Source organism: Lepidothrix coronata, unplaced genomic scaffold (genome assembly GCF_001604755.1).
Source record: "Lepidothrix coronata isolate B3197 unplaced genomic scaffold, Lepidothrix_coronata-1.0 Scaffold135, whole genome shotgun sequence".
NCBI classification, from domain to species: domain Eukaryota; kingdom Metazoa; phylum Chordata; class Aves; order Passeriformes; family Pipridae; genus Lepidothrix; species Lepidothrix coronata.
This window is the reverse complement of record NW_016690315.1, coordinates 606480-623468: the sequence shown is the minus strand read 5'-3', so window position 1 is coordinate 623468 and position 16989 is coordinate 606480. Positions and strand designations below refer to the sequence as shown.

The window sequence follows — 16989 nt, the reverse complement described above, 5'->3', positions numbered from 1 at the left end:
TCTCTCATCAGCAGCTTGATGTTGCAATTACATATAAGTAATAGTAGTAATTTTTTGTAGCCGTAAATAACTACTAAGCCAAGGTGTGCCAGCACTGCTGTTATTGCATTTGTGACTTGCATTAACAGTTCAGGTAATCCTATCTCAGTGAGGAGCAATTAAAAAGCAATAGTTATCCATGTTGAGGAGAATACAAGCAGTATTGATAAATGGCCCATTCTCTTAGGGACTGATTCGTCAGGGCAGGGAGGGTGGTTATGCAGCTACGGATATGGGTGGGTGGTCATGAAACAGTCCCCATGGTATAACCCCTTTTGTTCACACTACCATTACACTTCCCTGCCCTCTTACAGGCCACTGGCAACTCCAGGGTGTTTTCCAGTGATTGTAATGCACCTTTTACCTGAAGGGGCTTCCTGGCTTTGGTCAAGGCCAGAGGCTGGTCTGTTTTACTCAGCAGAACAAAGACTGTCAGATAATGCAGCACAGGAGGGGAGCGTGGAAATACGCAGGAGAGCAGCAAACCACCCTGCTCCTGTATATAACATTAAATAACTGCTATGCTCATGAAAAGAACTGCTCAGTGAATTGCCACAGCTCTGAAGTTTGGCCTTCCTGGCTCAGGAGTCCCTACTGATCTAATAAGTTGTTCCACATCACAGCTGACACTGTGCAGAGGGCAAACTTCAGTCTTTCTGAAGACCTGAGGAAAAAGAATGGTATAGCAACCTTGCCTTCCCCAGGCTTACAGAGGAACAACAGGAAAGAACTAGGAATATGGCAGAATTGAAGCCTCAGCTTTGGTCAGGCAATTTTGTGTTCCTCCTCATCTACCTGCCCCAGTGCCTGGTCCTGCTGTGCTTTCTGAGCACGCTTTCTTTTCCCACTTTGCTCAGGAATGTTTGTGCCAACACAGAGAACCGAAGGTATCTCCACATCAGACATCATCACAAGGATTGTCCGGGACTACGACGTGTACGCCCGGCGCAACCTCCAACGAGGATACACCGCCAAAGAGCTGAATGTCAGCTTTATAAGTGTAAGTACTGATCTGCATTTCCCTCTGAAAAACTCTCTCCTAGGACCCTGAATGTACAGGAAGGGTTGACAAAGGATATCTTCCTCCTGCTGCTTTTAAAATAGCTGGAAAGAACTCAGTTTAAAAGAATTTAAAAGAAACTGTTAAGTTGAGGGTAGTTTTAATTGCTCCTATTAATTAGCAGCTTCATTTCCATCTTACACTTTCATGCTTTTAACAAAGCTGCTGCTCCTCCTTCCTCCTAGAGCTGTAGGTGACAATGACACACAAGGAGGGAGCCCACCTCCTCACCACAGGCTGCTCAGCCACACACCCAACACCAGATTTCTTTTTTTATTCCAAGAAGGCAGAACAGAGAGCAAGGATTTTGAAATCCAAACTTTCTCTACAATGCAATAGGATAAAAAAACCCAACCCAAACCAAAAAAACCCTAACAAAACCAGCCACCGAGCAGTGAGATTACTAGGGAAAGCAAAAATAGTTTTCAAAAGACAAGGAAGTATGTTAGGAAGCTGGTACATAAACGATGCTGAATAGCTCAGAAGCCACAATAGGTAGGGGAAGAGCGACATTTGAAAGGATGGCTCACATTATTCATCTTCCACATACAGACCTGTCCCTTACCCTCCAATGAGAAACGAGAGTTCACTGTCCTTCATTTTCTGTTTCAAGTTTTAATTTCAGGCCTCAAGATAACCCACATAACTGAAATCTCCCTTGTAGCTGAGCTGGCTCACAGCAGGACTTCCCACCTCCTTCCCTGGAGCTGGGAAACCCCCTTGTGAACGACTGAATTGTGTCATTTCATGAGAGTTTTGTTTACCTGTTTCTTATTTTGTAGTCTGGCAGATAAATCACAGATCAGAGGGCATAAATATTTGTTTCACTGTCCCTCTCTTTTTCTGTGTGACTTAGGAGTTTGCTGGCCACAATCCACTGGCCTGCACACATCTGTGTTACAGCCAGAAGCTTCTGTATTAGCCAGGTGTGGAGGTGAAGAGAGTTTTCCTTGTGCTTGCACAAATCCAACCGAAGAGACACTTTGGTCCAAGTTAACATCCAGGCTGGCAAGTCAGCAGTGTTTGCTAGGAACCCCAGGGAGATTTGCCTTTTGCCCACTGCTAAGCTTGAGCTGTTAGTTTCTGACATCTATCCTGCACAAGATTCCTAGAATTTTCAAAGTGTGTTCAGTTTGGAAATACAGGAAGTTCATGTAGTAGATTAAACACAGTAGTCACAAAAGAAGTCTTTTCAATATGTACCTTGTGCACTTTGTTTCACGGATGTTAAACTTGCATTTATAATAATATAGGGTGGCATATATAATAATATAGGGGGAATGGTTAATGGGAATAGTTAACCAAGGTCATATGTATTGTGATACATTAATGCAATTTTTTGTCTTCTTAACTGTCAGTGGCTAATTATTTCCAAAGTTTTTATTAAACTCTTACCACACTTCTAACAGGAGAAGAAATACCGCTTTCAAAACCACGTGGACAAAATGAAAGAAAAAGTCAAGAATGTAGAGGAAAAGTCAAAAGAATTTGTTTACAAGGTGGAAGAGAAGAGCCATGACCTCATTCAGAAATGGGAAGAAAAGTCCAGGGAATTTATTGGCAACTTTTTAGAGCTGTTTGGACCTGACGGAGCTTGGGTAGGTATTCTGCCACCCCAGGAAGTCTGAGTGGTTTTTATTTCTCCTCTGTAGCACAGATCAAGAGCAGATACGTTTGCTGCAGCCTTGTTTTGAAATCCATTAGTAGGCTAATGCCAGACCTGGTTGCTGAAGCCATTAATGTATACCAATACTGCAGCAGAAGGATTTGCTGCTTCTGGCTATTGCTTCTTTGGGATAATATCTGTGTTTTGTGAAGGTGTGGTGCTGAACAGGATACTGCATTCAGTAGAGCTACATAACAGCAACACATGAGCAAACAGGCTAATGCAGTCTGTTGGCCCTGTTAGCAATAAATGCAACCACACCGACATCAGAGATACACACTGGTGGTAGTGAGGGAAACAGGACCATTGAAAAGATTTCCAGTGGTTCTCTTCATGCTCAGTACCCAGCAGTAGAAGATGACAATTTTGTAACTTCAAACACTACTAATAGAAAGTTCTAAGAAATGATTTTACATGTCAAGTGTCCAGGCTTATCTAACTGCCAGCAGGGAAGGCTCAGGTGGAACTAAAGCACTTGCAAAGCTCTCCTTGGTACATGCTGGCTTCACAAAACCTGTTTCCTAAAGATCCCCAAGTGCCTTGGAAAGGCAATTCAGAGCGTGCAACAGCATCTTTCACCCGCTCCAACCAAAGTCACACTTTGAGTTGGTGACACTTCAGAGCCCCAAAAGATTTCTGGGCCCCATTTTTCAGTCTGATAGCTTGCCAAACCTCAAGAAGCTTTGTTTTCTCGTAGGACTTCCCTTTGCAACATTGCAACTGGTAACAGAGCTCAGTTTGAATGTAGAATTTATCAGTTGTTTAAACCCTCTTAGACCTTCCTGCTGAGAGTCGGTCCCTTTCCAATGAGCTGTCTGGACAGCTGTGTTGGGTGAAAGCCCAGGCCCAGCCAGACCCTCCAGTGCAGGCACCATCTCAGATGTGCTGCTCTGGTTGCAAACTCTGAGTGAAAAAGAGTTTGTTTTCTGGTGAAAGGATCTCAGCAGAGTTTTTGTTTGTAAACAAACCCTTAGAAAGCATCACAGACGACTTGTGAATTAAGTAGCCGCCCACCTCACTGCTGTGTCACAGCTCAGTGCCACCAAAGCATACAGTACCTGCCTGTTACTGGGGTTCTTATCTTTGCACTGCCACGACTTGCTGTGTTGATTGCCACTCAGCTGAGAAAACCCTAAAACTGAACAGAGACTGTATCTTTATAATCTTACAGTTACTTCTGTCCCATGCAAAGGCAGGTGGTCACTGAAGAACACAGACCTCAGCCACATAAATATGTAGCTTATGTAGCAGTTTGTTCGTTCACAGTGTCATGTTCCCTGGGGAGGGCAAGAAGGGAACTCTTCTGATGAAATGCCCTGGTTTGCCAGCATCATCCACATCCACTTGAAGCTTCCCCTGTAAGTTATTGCCCATAGAGCTTGATGTGTGTTCCCCATGTGGGATGGTCCTGTGGCCATAGGTACTGAATAAATAAAACTAATGCTAACAGAGCATGTAAAATCCACAGGAGGGGAGATGAGTTTGGCTGTGCAGAGAGGAAAGAATTTAAAATCCTTGAATCCATTCCCTGGCTCTACCCACTCAACACTGCACGCTAATGGCATTTTAGAAAACCTTTGCTGATAAAAACATTTTACCAAATCCAATTAGCTAAAAGCTGATCTGCAAAGGTCTTTTAAGATATCTCCTGAGTTAGTGTTTGACCACAGAGTAGGACATCTGGTGCAATCATAGAGACCTTTGTTAAGAACAAGAGGAGTGAAATCTTCTCACAGTGTTGCAGGAAAAGCATCAGTGACAGCAAGCTGAGAGGTGGTGTGGCTTTTTTTAAATCAGTTTTAGCCTTGGCAACGGGAAAGACTTTTAAAATAATGATAACTTACTATTAGTGTCAAAACTGTTATTAACGTTAATTTGCCTTATCACTGTTAGTTAGATGTTGCTTTTAATGTTGACATTAAAAGTACAGGAATCATTACGGGCATGCTGGATCCCTAGATCAGTAATTTGCATGCCATTAATATGCTATTATTATTTCACAAATAATTATTATAATATGCTTTATGCTAGCATCAATTTCCTAAAAGTAAGGGCCATGTAACCCACAAAAAAATGCCCATTTGTGAAAAAGGTCAAAATGTCAGTTTTCAAATGTCAAGATGTCTATAATTCAGTGGCAATTTTGCCCACCTGTGCAATCCCCTGTATGTACATTTTCTGCAAGAGAGTCACAGAGGAGTCAGAAGTGATGATAATGTGGCATGAAACTTGTGGTGTGAGAAGGGACCACCACACAGCCTGGCACACAGGGCCCAATGGCAGAGACACCACTCCGTGGAAGTGGAAAGCAGCAGGGTCCATTCCACCTCCTCCCGGACGGGCACAAACGGGCACCTACAATTGAGGTCAGCAGAGAGAAAGCAAAGCTCACAGGGCAGGGTTCTGTGCCAGTCTCCCTCAGAAGTGTCCCTCCAGATGAGATGTCCCTTCAAGGGGTCGGCTGCAGTGCACAGAGGCAGTTGGGGATGGTTGCACTTGAAACGGCTGCAGCACCTCAGACATCAGCAAGGGCTCAGATGAGACTTACAGGTTGCAACATGAACCCAGGGACAGTGTCTAGGCCACACCATGTGTCTGCAGCCTGGACCCAAACATGGCCTCGGAATAATCAGCAGCTCAAAAGCAGAAGTGACACTTGGCTGACGCTTGCTTTGTAAAGAAAAGGAATATCAACATATAGACAATGAGATTCAGAAACGGGCGAAATATTTTTTCGCAGAAGCAAGTTTGCCAAAAAGAAACCCTGAACTGATTGGCTGTACCTGAACTTGCTTGAATTAAGACTTTGAAATTATTTTCCCACCTCTGGTAAAGGTCCAGAGCACATCCAGCCTTGTCTAACCCTCCAGCATTCGGGAAGCCATTAACACTTGTTCTGCTTCTTCAGCACCCAACAGCCCAAGGAGCACCTTGCCTGCAAAGGGTATGACTTACTGACCCTGCTAGGGCACAGCTGGAGGGAAAGATGCATTCTGGAGGCAGGTGAATTACACCACCTCCTCCTCCTGCAGCAGTTGTGGTTTTAGCCAGAAACCTGGTGGATCCAGCACTAGTGCAGGAGGCAATTCAGAGTGGCCAGGCAGTTACCCTGCTGAAGGTGTGAATACACCAGCTTGTTCAAGCCACAAACCCTTTGCTGAAGCAGGGACTGGGAAGCAGGTGTCCTTAAAGCCCGGCTGAGGGCCCTAGTAGGAAGGTGGGATTCCCCTTTCCATCTCTAACCCAGATGACCCAAGGTACAGCCACATACCCCCTGCCACATGGGATACCAGCCAAGCTGGGACACTTGGATCTCCCCCAGCACTGGTACCACACCACTATGGAGCACCACTATACCTCTGAGCTTTCTGAAGTAGCAGGAGCAAGTCAAAGTGTTTTGGTTGGCCAGGGTAAAGATACTTCACATCAAACATTTTTTTGTTGGGAGTCATTTTCACTGAGAGGGTGAAACAGATTAAGTCAAGCCAACAGAACTGCAAATTTCTGTGATCTAAAGAAAAGTTTTGCACCCCTACCACTGAATTGCAAACAGGCTTTGGGGCTTTGCCAGCCCTGGTGACATCCTCACAGCTCTCAGCCACAGAAATCCTCCCCCATTCCTGGCACCATTTATCAGGAGCAATCACCATCTGCTAACTGTTGAGATTTTAGGAAGTCTTGGCTATTTTGGACCTAGCAGTTGTGCAGGGGTAGGTTACACACCGTGGGGTGTTGGTAAGTGTGGCTCCAGGCAGGAACTGTTCTGCCATTCCGCACTGCAGCAACATCCAGGCTCTAAAACTAAGTCAATAAAGGCCAATGTGCTAAAGATGTTAATTGGGAGAGGGAGCTCACAGGGGAACAGTTAAGTTCAGTATTTGTGCTCGATTTTTAACACTTGGGATTAGCAAACACCAGGAACCTGAGGGGAAAATCAGCATTGGCCTCTCTGCTGGCAGGGAAGTTTCAAAGAGGGGGAGGAAGAACAAAATGGGCAGCTACAGGCTCCTTGGCTGGTAGTAAGGTCGGCACACAGCAGAGTCACTGCGGGGAGAAGGGGAGGAGAGGAACAAGATGAAAACTTAGCTAAGATCAAGTCTGCAGCTGCCCAAACAGGCAAATCCAGCATACATTCTGCACAAGTATTTTCCTCTCAGACCTGAATGGCAACTTAACTTTGTCCGGGCTGGATCTTTCCTTTCCAGCCGAGCATCACCTGTGACCTGACTGCCAGTGCTCCAGCCAAGATTGAGACTTCTTGCTCCCCATCCCCAGGAGGAGCAGCAAGGCACTGAGATTTGGCATTTTTCACCTGACTCCTGCAGCAGCTGCACAGCACATGCCACATCTTCTGTAGCCCAGCCCGGCAGGCTGATGCAAGGCCCTGTAGCTGCTGTAGTAAGTAGAGGTACTTGCCTTACTGTAGCAGATTGCTTGACTGCAGAGGTGGTCTCTTCCACCCTACCAGCTCTGGCAGGCCTCCACTCAGCTTTGCAAAGCAAAAATGACAATAAAGCTCCAAGCAGAACATAGAGCCTGCACGTGTTTCTCTTTTCACACAGACACCCAAATTCTGACATTCCCACCCCCAGTTTATGGGTTTGAGTGGTGCCTGCTCCAGGTATCTAGGGAAGCAGCTGCCAGTATTTGGCAGGCACAAGGCTGTCTCAAGAAGGGAAAGAGGAATAAAGGCTGAAAGAGCCAGGAAGCTCAGGAGAAGGGTGGTCTGTATCAGCATGCTAGAAGCAAAAAAGGTCATGGGAACTAGGAATGTTTGGTGTTCAGGCAGAAAACTGACTTTTTAAGAGTGTGATCAACGCATACAAAAAAGACAAAGGGAGTCCCCCGAGCTGGCTTGGGACACACAGTGTTCTCACACTGGCGGTGTCTCAGCTGAGGTGAAAACTTGCACATAAAAGCCAGGTTATTATGAGCACAGGAGAAGAGGCAAACCAGCTGTGCTCCAGGGCTTTGGCTCCCTGCTCTCTCCCAGGTGAGAGGCACAGTGCAGCCCCTGCCTGCTCACAGCCATCCCTTCCCCCCTGTGCAATACTCAAAGAGCATCTTTTCACTTTGCTTTTGCAGAAGCAGATGTTCCAGGAACGAAGTGGCCGAATGCTCCAGGCTTTTTCTCCCCGGCAGAGCCCAAACAGCAGTCCCACACGAGGCCGCTCTCCATCCCGCTCTCCATCTCCACCTTGGGTCATCAATAAGGCCTCCCCTCCCTCTTCTCCAAAAGCTGCCTCTGCCTCCCTCAGTAGCATGAGCGAGGGAGATGAGGATGAAAAATAAAGATATATTTTTTTAACCATGAGACAGAAGAACAAGCTATGGACTCAGCCACTGGATGGGGAGAAGCGTGAGGAACACCAGGGGTATCTCTGACAGCAGGGATCGTGCTCTGGGAGATGTTGAAAACTAACTGGAGCACAGCAAGGGAGATCTCAGGAAGAGCTTATCCCATCCCCACTCCCTGGCGGTGCTGGAGGCCCAGCCAGCAGCGCCTGCCAGACACAGCACCAGGGAATGACAAAAACACACCTGTGGGCCAGGTCCTGTCCCTGTTGTGCTGCTTTACAGCCGCTGCTCCAGGCCAGGCCGGCGGGAGCTCTGCACCGAGGGGGGCTGGCAGAGGAGCCCTGCTAGCTCCTGATCCCGGCCCAGCACACAGGCACGTGTGGGCTGCAGCCTATGGATGGAGAAGATACAGTTGTACCAGACCCTGCTGACCTTGAGCTCTTCTGGCACATGAAAGAATGGCTTTGCTGCAGCAAATACATTGAGAAACAGGGAATAAAGTTTTACTTTTTTTTCTTCTCGAATAACATCCGCCCCAGAGCCCAAACCGTACCACTGAAATGGAGAGCTCTCCAGGCGAGTTGATGGAAATCCATTTAATATATTCAGTGCTGCTTGTTGACTGAGCCTCTGTATGGGGTGTGTGTAAAGTGTCAGGCTTTTTGCTTTATCAGATTGCTCTCCACATTCTTAGTGCCTGAACAGCTGCCTGATCACTTCTGGTTTGCCCCCTGGCTTTGCACTTCGAAGGAAAGAAAGTAAATGAAAAGACAGCCCTATCTGGAATGTGGTGGTGTGGGAAATAGATAGTTTGAAGATGGTTGTGGTTTTGACTGGTGAATTCTAAAAAACCCACATGGGATCCCAAGGCCTTGGGATGTGGCCTCCTAGGAAACCCTGCTGCTCCCAGCTATGTATCAGCAAACGACAAGCAAAAAATGCTGCTGTTGGCACACGGTACTCAGCCAGTTCAACAAACTTCTCATCAAACTCTCACCAAGGTGTGTTCACTGACACACTGCCCTTGCAGAGGATCCCGAGGCCATTCCTCTACCTTAACATGGAGAAAAGGTTGGAAAAAATGAAGCCTTTTAAATGGGATTAGGCACGAGGATTTTCTTGCTCCATCCATGACACCCATCCAGCCCCGAGCAGAAACACAGGGAGAGCACATGGGTGAAGCTTTCCCTGATGTCCTTCCAGCTGGGCAAAGCCAGACCTGCCTGACATCTGGCTCCATGTTCAGCCCCTCAGCTGGCACCTGCTATGGTGGCTGCAGAGACTGGCAGGATTTCTGAGTCCCATGGGCAGCCACAGGAATGCCCCCAGCCCACAGTGCTGTGGTGGGCTGGGCACCAGTGATGCCATTTGGCTCCCAGGCTCACCTGGCACAGCTGCCTCAGCACATGGGCACGTTTGAGGCTCTCCAGCCCAGCGTCAGCTTTGGTGTCTGGCCAGCAGGACAAGGCTTCCACCGCCCACCTGTCCTATGGGCAGCCTGCTGGGCACAGCCTCGGGCAGTGAGTCACAGCAGCAAAATCACTCTGTGCCACGGCTGCCTGGAACTGCAAACCCACCAGGAACTGCAAACCCACCAGGACACGGCGGCCGCTGTGGGCAGCACCAGTCAGCACTTGCTGGTTCCCTGCACAGACAGCACAGGAAACACTGGGAGAGGAGGGCTCCAAGTGGCTCTTGGAAAACAACTGAGGGAAGAAGATGCCCGAGCACATGGGGTGGTTGTACTTGCTGGCAGCAGTGCCCCCCCCAGGCTGCTGTCCTTACCTCACTGAGTGTGACCAGGTTGGTAGCTAAGATTTCTTTCACTCCATCCCTTCCAGATACTTTTCTGGGCAGGTAAATTACAGACCCTGGTACCTGGCACGAAATTAGCCCTGCACTCTGCTCGTTTCCTACAGCTTTCATCCCTCCCCCACTACGAGGTAACTGATTTTAGTTTGCCAACATTTTCCCAGACTCTTCTCAGATGACCACAAGTACAAGTACACAGCATCTTGTGCCACACTTCATCATCTGGAATAAAGGTATTTCCTTCTTACACAGAGCTGCAAAAAGAGATGAGCAGGAAATAGGGTGGAAAGTGCAAAGGGAGAGCCACAGCTACTTCAGCTGCTGCCAGCTGTGCGCCCAATGGGACGATGCAATTAAGACCTTTCTCAGCCTTAGGCAACCTGTTACTGTAATTTCATACCTGGGATGCACTTGTTTTTCTGATCCTTTGCAAGTCTTAAGTCTTCCCATCACAAACCACTCCTCCACCATGGGAACTGTCTGCTCTCTACTGGTGCTGTTGATGTGACGAGCCATGTCCAAATGCAATGGAGGTGGGCAGGGATTTGTTGTTCTTGGCTTTTAGCATTTGTTTTTTGTTCATTTTAGTTTCACAGCACTTAATGTTCAGCAGCCCTTGCTCAGTGGTTTGAGTGGAGACAGCACCACAATTTGTGGATGGGAACTGGAGAAAAACTCACCAGTGACCTGTTCTTATCAGATGTTTCTCAGGGTCACAGGTGGGTGGGTACCCAGCAACAAAGCCATATACTGTACCAGGTGTCCATTTGCATTTAGGATATCAATAAGCTAAAGCCTTTGCCCTGCAGGTACATTCATGTGCTGTCTCCAGCAAACCAGAACCTCATCGTCTCTGGACACATGGAGGGCAGTTTTGCACTTCTGAGTCATGGTTGGGTTTTATTTTTCACAAGTGTTGCTTTAATTCAGTCCTATTTATCAGCAAAGCTCCACATGAAAAATAAACAGTGTATGACAAACACAGCTGCCTCACCCTGTTATTTTACAGCACCTTTGGACACATGAACACAACCCCCAGCACAAACCCCACTGATGGCACAGTGTCTGTTACCCCATCCTAGGTACCCCACAAATGCCACTAGAACAGCTTTGCCAACCTGCCCAAAATGCTGCTGCTTGACTTGCTGCTCTCCACATGGACAGGATCACCTCTCCTTGCCTCACCCACGTTTTTCTGGCTGCAAGGTAAAGGTGGGGAAATGCTGTCCCAGCTGGAGAGGTGCAGCCTTAGACACCAACAAGTCTGAGACCTCCCTTATCCTCTGCCCCAGCACAGTGGATTCAGGAGCCACTATTTTAATTCTTACTTCTAAGTGGAAGAAAGAGATGGTGCTTTTGCAGCCATTCTGCTTCTGCTGCTGAGCAACAACTGAGATGCTCTTGTGGGTGCCAAGATGATGTGTGGCTGTAACAGATTTATGGAAAACTGCAGCAGCAAATGTGAGCCACAGGGACAAATCCTGACACTGGCCTTCAGACTTGACTCTTTCTCCATCTGATCCAGTCTGATACCTGAATATTCTTGCTTTGTTCTTTCCCTTTTGTCCTATCTGTAAGAAGTTAGTACTGCAGCAGCTGTAAAGATTATTTATTGAACAGTCCTGCGTCAGGCAGGGAGAAGCTGAACCAGCGGATGGAGGCTCAGGACTTCCCATCTGAGATCTTTTTAATTACAGAATAAGCAAATTTCCAAGTCATTGAGCACAGCAGAGCAACTATTTAAAGGCACAGAGCCCACACCAAGATGCTGCCAGGTAATAGAAGCTTTATCACTTAAGATGGATTTGTGGCTGTTTTGAGCAGTGCCTGGGTATCACTTGGGAGATACGTAAGAAGCATCCCTGTGAGTGAGCCTCACAGTGTTCAGCCTAGTCCAGAGGAGATCCTTGTTTGGTTCATGGCAAACCCCCTTGGGAACCAGGCCTATGAGCAGGAAGGAGAGGTTTGATACTACATCAAATTTGCTTGTAAAAGGGTAACAAACATCACAGGAAGAGAATCCTGTGTGATAGCACTTAATTAAGCAGCAGTTTCACTTGAGTCTGGTGCAGAACACCTCTGACCTCCTCATAAAACAGGGCTGTAGATGGGTCAGAAAATGAACCTAGGGTTTTGCCTCTTGGGAGGAGACCCTTTCAGGCAGCAGACTATCTTAAGAACTGATCTGATTTTGAAGAGAATTTTTTTCCTCTCAAAATACATGTGTCCAGAAGCGCAAACACACAGTTATTTTTTGCCCTTTTCTTTCTAAAGACAAGGCCCTTTCCTGGTAGGTGAAAGGAAGGACAGCATTAGAATTTCGAATTGGAATGGAAATCAAGGCCACTGCCTCACAGCTCCACCTGGGGGAGAGGAGACAGATACAGACTGAAATAAAAATAATTGAAAGCCTTCGGATATGCACTTTCACTGTGTTAATCCGGGAAATGTGGGACCGAGACTCCAGCAACAACTGAGGCTCTTCCTATGACAATGTTACAAGCAATTCCACAAATAAGAGGCTTGAATTTCCCTACCCCAGCAGTTATTCATGGCCAGTTCTTTCACACTTGTTATCTCCGTCCCTTTTTAGATATTCTCTACAACAGCATCGATGCCTGTTTCAATGAGGAAGGGAGAACTGCAAGCTCTGAAGCCAGGTGAGGCAGTTCTGCCTTTCACACAAATGTCTGCTTTCTATACTGGAGAACAGCAAAATACACTGTGAAGACAAACAAGCCAAAAAAAATTTAAGGAGAAAATTGTGCCTTTGAAAGGATCCCAGACATGGATCTGAAAGGGGGACACCCCAAACCCATATCCTATGGGATCAAACAATGCAGAAACCCCCAAACCCCTGTGATTGGCTTCTCCTGTTTGCAGAAAGAGTGAAAGCAAAACCTCTGGCACAGGAAAGTTGGGATCCAGTAATCTGAAGAGGTTTTGGTGCTTTTTTTGGTTTTTAAATGACTGCAGTAAACAAAAGCAAAAATACAGTTGCAAGGCACAGGTTTCACAGTTACAAAGTACAGATTTCAGTTAAAAAATGTAGCAATAAATTAATGTTTTAAATCCTTAACTGGACTAATCAAGGAGAAAATGGTCTTTTAACTCAAAGCAGTTATTCCTGTGCCTGAGCACATCAAGTCACACACACATTTCAAATTCTACAAACAACTTTGATAAAATAAATTATGCCCTCTTCATCACTTTTTGGTACTTTTTTCCCCCATTCTCATGATTCTCTAATCACATTTCCCTACAAATCCACACTGGTTTTCCATAAAATAAAGGGCCTGTGAGCTTCAAAGCTGTCATGCAGTTAGGAAGAGTAGATTAATTATAACCTGTTCTTTACAAGTGACCAGCTCTGAATATCAACAGGAGTGTGTTATTTTGATGTACTACATGCCATACTACAGCTTTTTCATTTCAAAACTAATGCATTAACTAGTAAGAACCCAGTTACTTTGCTACTTAGCCATACTGAAGGTATTTTGTATCATCTGTTTAAAAGTTATTTAGCTTCATTTTTAAGTGTCCTGAACTTGCACTGCTACAATATGTGATTAAAAGCCAAATGCCAAAACAAAATGGAGAACTATCACTTAGGGAAAATTCTCATTTGTTCTCCTCATCCCCCTTGGTTCCCTAAAAGGCCTCTCACAGATGAGTGGCTTTATTCCAGAAAAAACCAAACCCAACCTTTTAAATATTCACATTGTTCACATGCAAACAGAAAAATGCATAAGGCATATCCTGTATAAGAACTAACAAGATTCTCCCCAAAAATAGCTGGTTCCAAATTAAACATAATCCAAACATCACAAATCTTGGGTGGCTTGTTTTGATTTCCTTTTTCCTCCTCAAGACAACCTTTACTTCAAACCATCCCACAGCACATACTTGTGTCACAGCCACACAGAGAACATGGAGAACCATCTGAAAACACCAGCAAGCTCAGAGTCGGTATCTCTTAAAGAAAGGAGAGAAAAAACATTGTCCTGAGGTCAAGCATCTCTATTCTGACACCTTTCAACTTCTAGTTTTTGTGAATTCAAGTCAATTTGTCATTAAGAACTGAGAACTAAACTACACAGAAGGTAATTAAAACACAGCCATTATGCAAAGAGTGGTAGTACGACCATGCCATCAGCAGAACTGACTCCAGCCATTACCTGAATGAAATCACACCCACAGAAAAGTGCCCAAGGTGATCATCTTGCACACTTTACCCAACTGTTCAACTGTTTATCAAGAACCCAAAAGTTAGAGATTAATTATATATTTGAGCACTGACAGTTGTGTATCAAGCACCCTGATAAAATATTTCCACATGCCACTACAAACCTAGAAACCCCAGTTCACCTGCTGTAAAACACGGTGTTTAACAAGCCAGCATTCTCCATTGTTAAATGCACAGAGTAATAGCATGACAAAATGTATTTAAAATATTATACAAAGCATAACTGCAACCTCCTCATCCATGACAAAGGGCTATTTGTGAAATACATTGTACAGTGGTAACCTTGTACATTACAAGGCACAGGACCCGGCCACTTTCAGCAGCACATAACACAGCAGTTCACAAGTACTGCATTGTGTGGACCAGACACCCACTCACCAATACTGACACCACATCTGGAAATCCAGAAGGAAAGAACAGTGTTTCCCTGGGGGAATGTTGTTGCCCTGTTCCAGAGCATCTAGAGCACAGTGCTTGGGAACACTAACCTTTAGCCCACCAACACTGAGAGACACAACAACTACCCCGTGGCTGTGACTCACACCTGGCACACACACAAAGCCACTTTCCTCTACCTCAATGCAAACCTGACCGTGCCTCAAGTGTTGGTCCCCCACAGCCTCAAGGACTGTATCAAGTGTTCCAATGTCTACAAAGGGGTTTATTAACAGAAGGATAAAGAGCAAAGCAAACAGGCGAGGGAGGTGCTCACTGACAGCGCAGGGGAAGTCACGCGCACCAACAACCCCAAGTTTGCCAGGACAGCTCCTGTGGCACAACGTGCAAACTGGCATCAGCTTCCACAATGGCAAGAACATGTTAATGAAGCTGTCCCTGGAAAGCTTCCCCGTACCAAAACACAGTCAACACGTGACCCTGAAGACTGGCAGAACTGAAGCTTTTGTCTGAAAATGGTCTTTTGAATCAGCGTATTTACAGGTACCCTGACATTAATTTCAAGACAGGAATCCACATTTTTGCAGATCAAAAATGTCTTATGACATTCAAATTATGGCTCCAGCTGCACACTAGTAGAAGCAAAGGAACGTGCCTGCTGCCTTTGGACTAGGAGACACATAGCTTGGACCAAAGCCATAAAAAAATTATCCAAGTCACAAGGATGGAGAAGGACTTTCAGATTGCTGTGACAAGATTTCTAAATGACTGATGCTGTCAGACAACACACGGCAGACATTATTTACTATACTCCAATCTACTCCTAGTGGAGATGGTACAAAAGCTTAAAGTAAAAACAGCCTCCAAGTTAGATGATGAATATAAACTGATCTGACATTAATAAAGAGTTTAATTTTTCCTATCAAGCATGCCTGACATGTTTTATATCTCTGACTTAATTTAAAAACTGTCTACTGCAAGATTGTCTTCCCACTGAAAGTAACAAATTGAAGTACTGAGTCTACAGCAGTCTGAAAAAGGCATGAATTGTATAAAAAAACATGATCCCTTGTTACAAATTGTTCTCCTACATAAGCCTGTGTCCTAAAGCCATAAATCTTCATTATACTGCTGCTGCTGCAACTAGATGCTTTATTTTCTACAGACAGCTACTGTCAAATATTATGTGGTACATGCTGACAGATTTTGCAATTGTGAGCTACTTAATTAACCACTGAGCTCCTGTGAATACCCAGTCAGGCAAATGGTGAGCAGTGAGAAAGTACAAAACATGGATTTCTTCTCATTTGAAGTTTTAAAATAAATTCTTCATCTGAAAGAAAATTATTTCAGTTCTAGCAAAATTCTGGCCATCTGGAGCCTCATTTATCACTTAATAAAAAAGCTAATGAGCCAAGCAAGCTGGGTCCCCAGGCATTTTCCTGCTCTGTAATTGCTTGGTAAGAAACTTTGTGGTTTTGGGTTTTTTTTCATTTTCTTGAATAACTTATGAATGCATATAAAGCTGTATAGAAAGCTGAAGAAATTTCAAGGTAGAAGCCTTGGGTTTTAAGTTTGTAACAGATATTTCAGCTGTCAGCAATAATCCAAGAAGCTTTAGCTTCAGGGAGATTTATAGAGCAGAAAAAAAGAACCTCAACCCAAAAGGTGCTCATATGCTTCATATGCTAAAATTACTCTGAGCTCCCCAGTGCAGCTCTCTGAGGTGCCCCTCTGTAGGCATGTGAGAAGCTGACCTTGGGCTGCCAAATCCCAAACTAAGCTCCATGTTGTGTGAAACTTAAAGGTTTCATCAAGTAGTTTTTATGTATTTTTGTCAACCATGGAAAGAAAAAAGGAAAATAAGAGTATACACAAGTCAAATACATGGGCATTGGACTAGAAACAATTCCAACAAGTTACAGGAGATCCAAAAAATAAATTTAAAACATCTCCAAGTAATCTAATGAGAAGTTACCATCTCACTCCTCCATGACAGGTTTAGTTGATGTAAGTGATGCCACCGCAGAGGAAAGGCACCATGAAACCACTTTCCCTCCTGGATGCAGCTGCAACACAGGCCAGTTCACCAGAACAAACTCTTCCCATAACTGACCTTGGGAACAAACTGACTTCATTTCCACCCACCTCAGAAGCTCATCAAAACCTCAGTGCAGGTTTAGCACTTGAACAGCTTATCAGTGGTGGCGAGAGTGAGCCAGCCCAGCAGGTCCCTTGCACAGGCACAGTCCCTGCTGCCAAGAGCATGGAGAGTTTGGGAATACCACTGCCTCTGCCTGATGGGGCGAGGGCATGAATTTCAAAGGACTGTGTCTGGCACCTCCTGGCAGTATTCAATTAAAAGGAAAAATTTTAATAAAGCAATTAGTTAGGCAACGTCAGAGTTATCACAAACTCATCAATTCTACTGATACTACAAGAAAACCCTCCAGATTTAAGAAGTAAACAAGT

At 45.3% G+C, this 16989-nt stretch overlaps 1 protein-coding gene across 5 annotated transcripts in view; it reads left to right on the top strand.

The window, feature by feature from the left end:
• Positions 1-8689, top strand: part of PCYT1B (phosphate cytidylyltransferase 1, choline, beta) — a 40840-nt gene extending 32151 nt beyond the window's left edge. For 2 of the 5 annotated variants that reach the window (XM_017827125.1, XM_017827128.1), the window contains 3 exons: positions 897-1039; positions 2509-2697; positions 7851-8689. In XM_017827125.1, coding sequence (XP_017682614.1) covers positions 897-1039; positions 2509-2697; positions 7851-8057 — 539 coding nt within the window. In that variant the 3' untranslated portion in view covers positions 8058-8689. Of the gene's footprint in view, positions 1-896; positions 1040-2508; positions 2698-4031; positions 4124-6970; positions 7756-7850 lie in introns of those variants that run through there. The other 3 variants (XM_017827126.1, XM_017827127.1, XM_017827129.1) reach the window with 3 other exon arrangements.
• The last annotated feature ends 8300 nt before the right edge of the window (positions 8690-16989 follow it).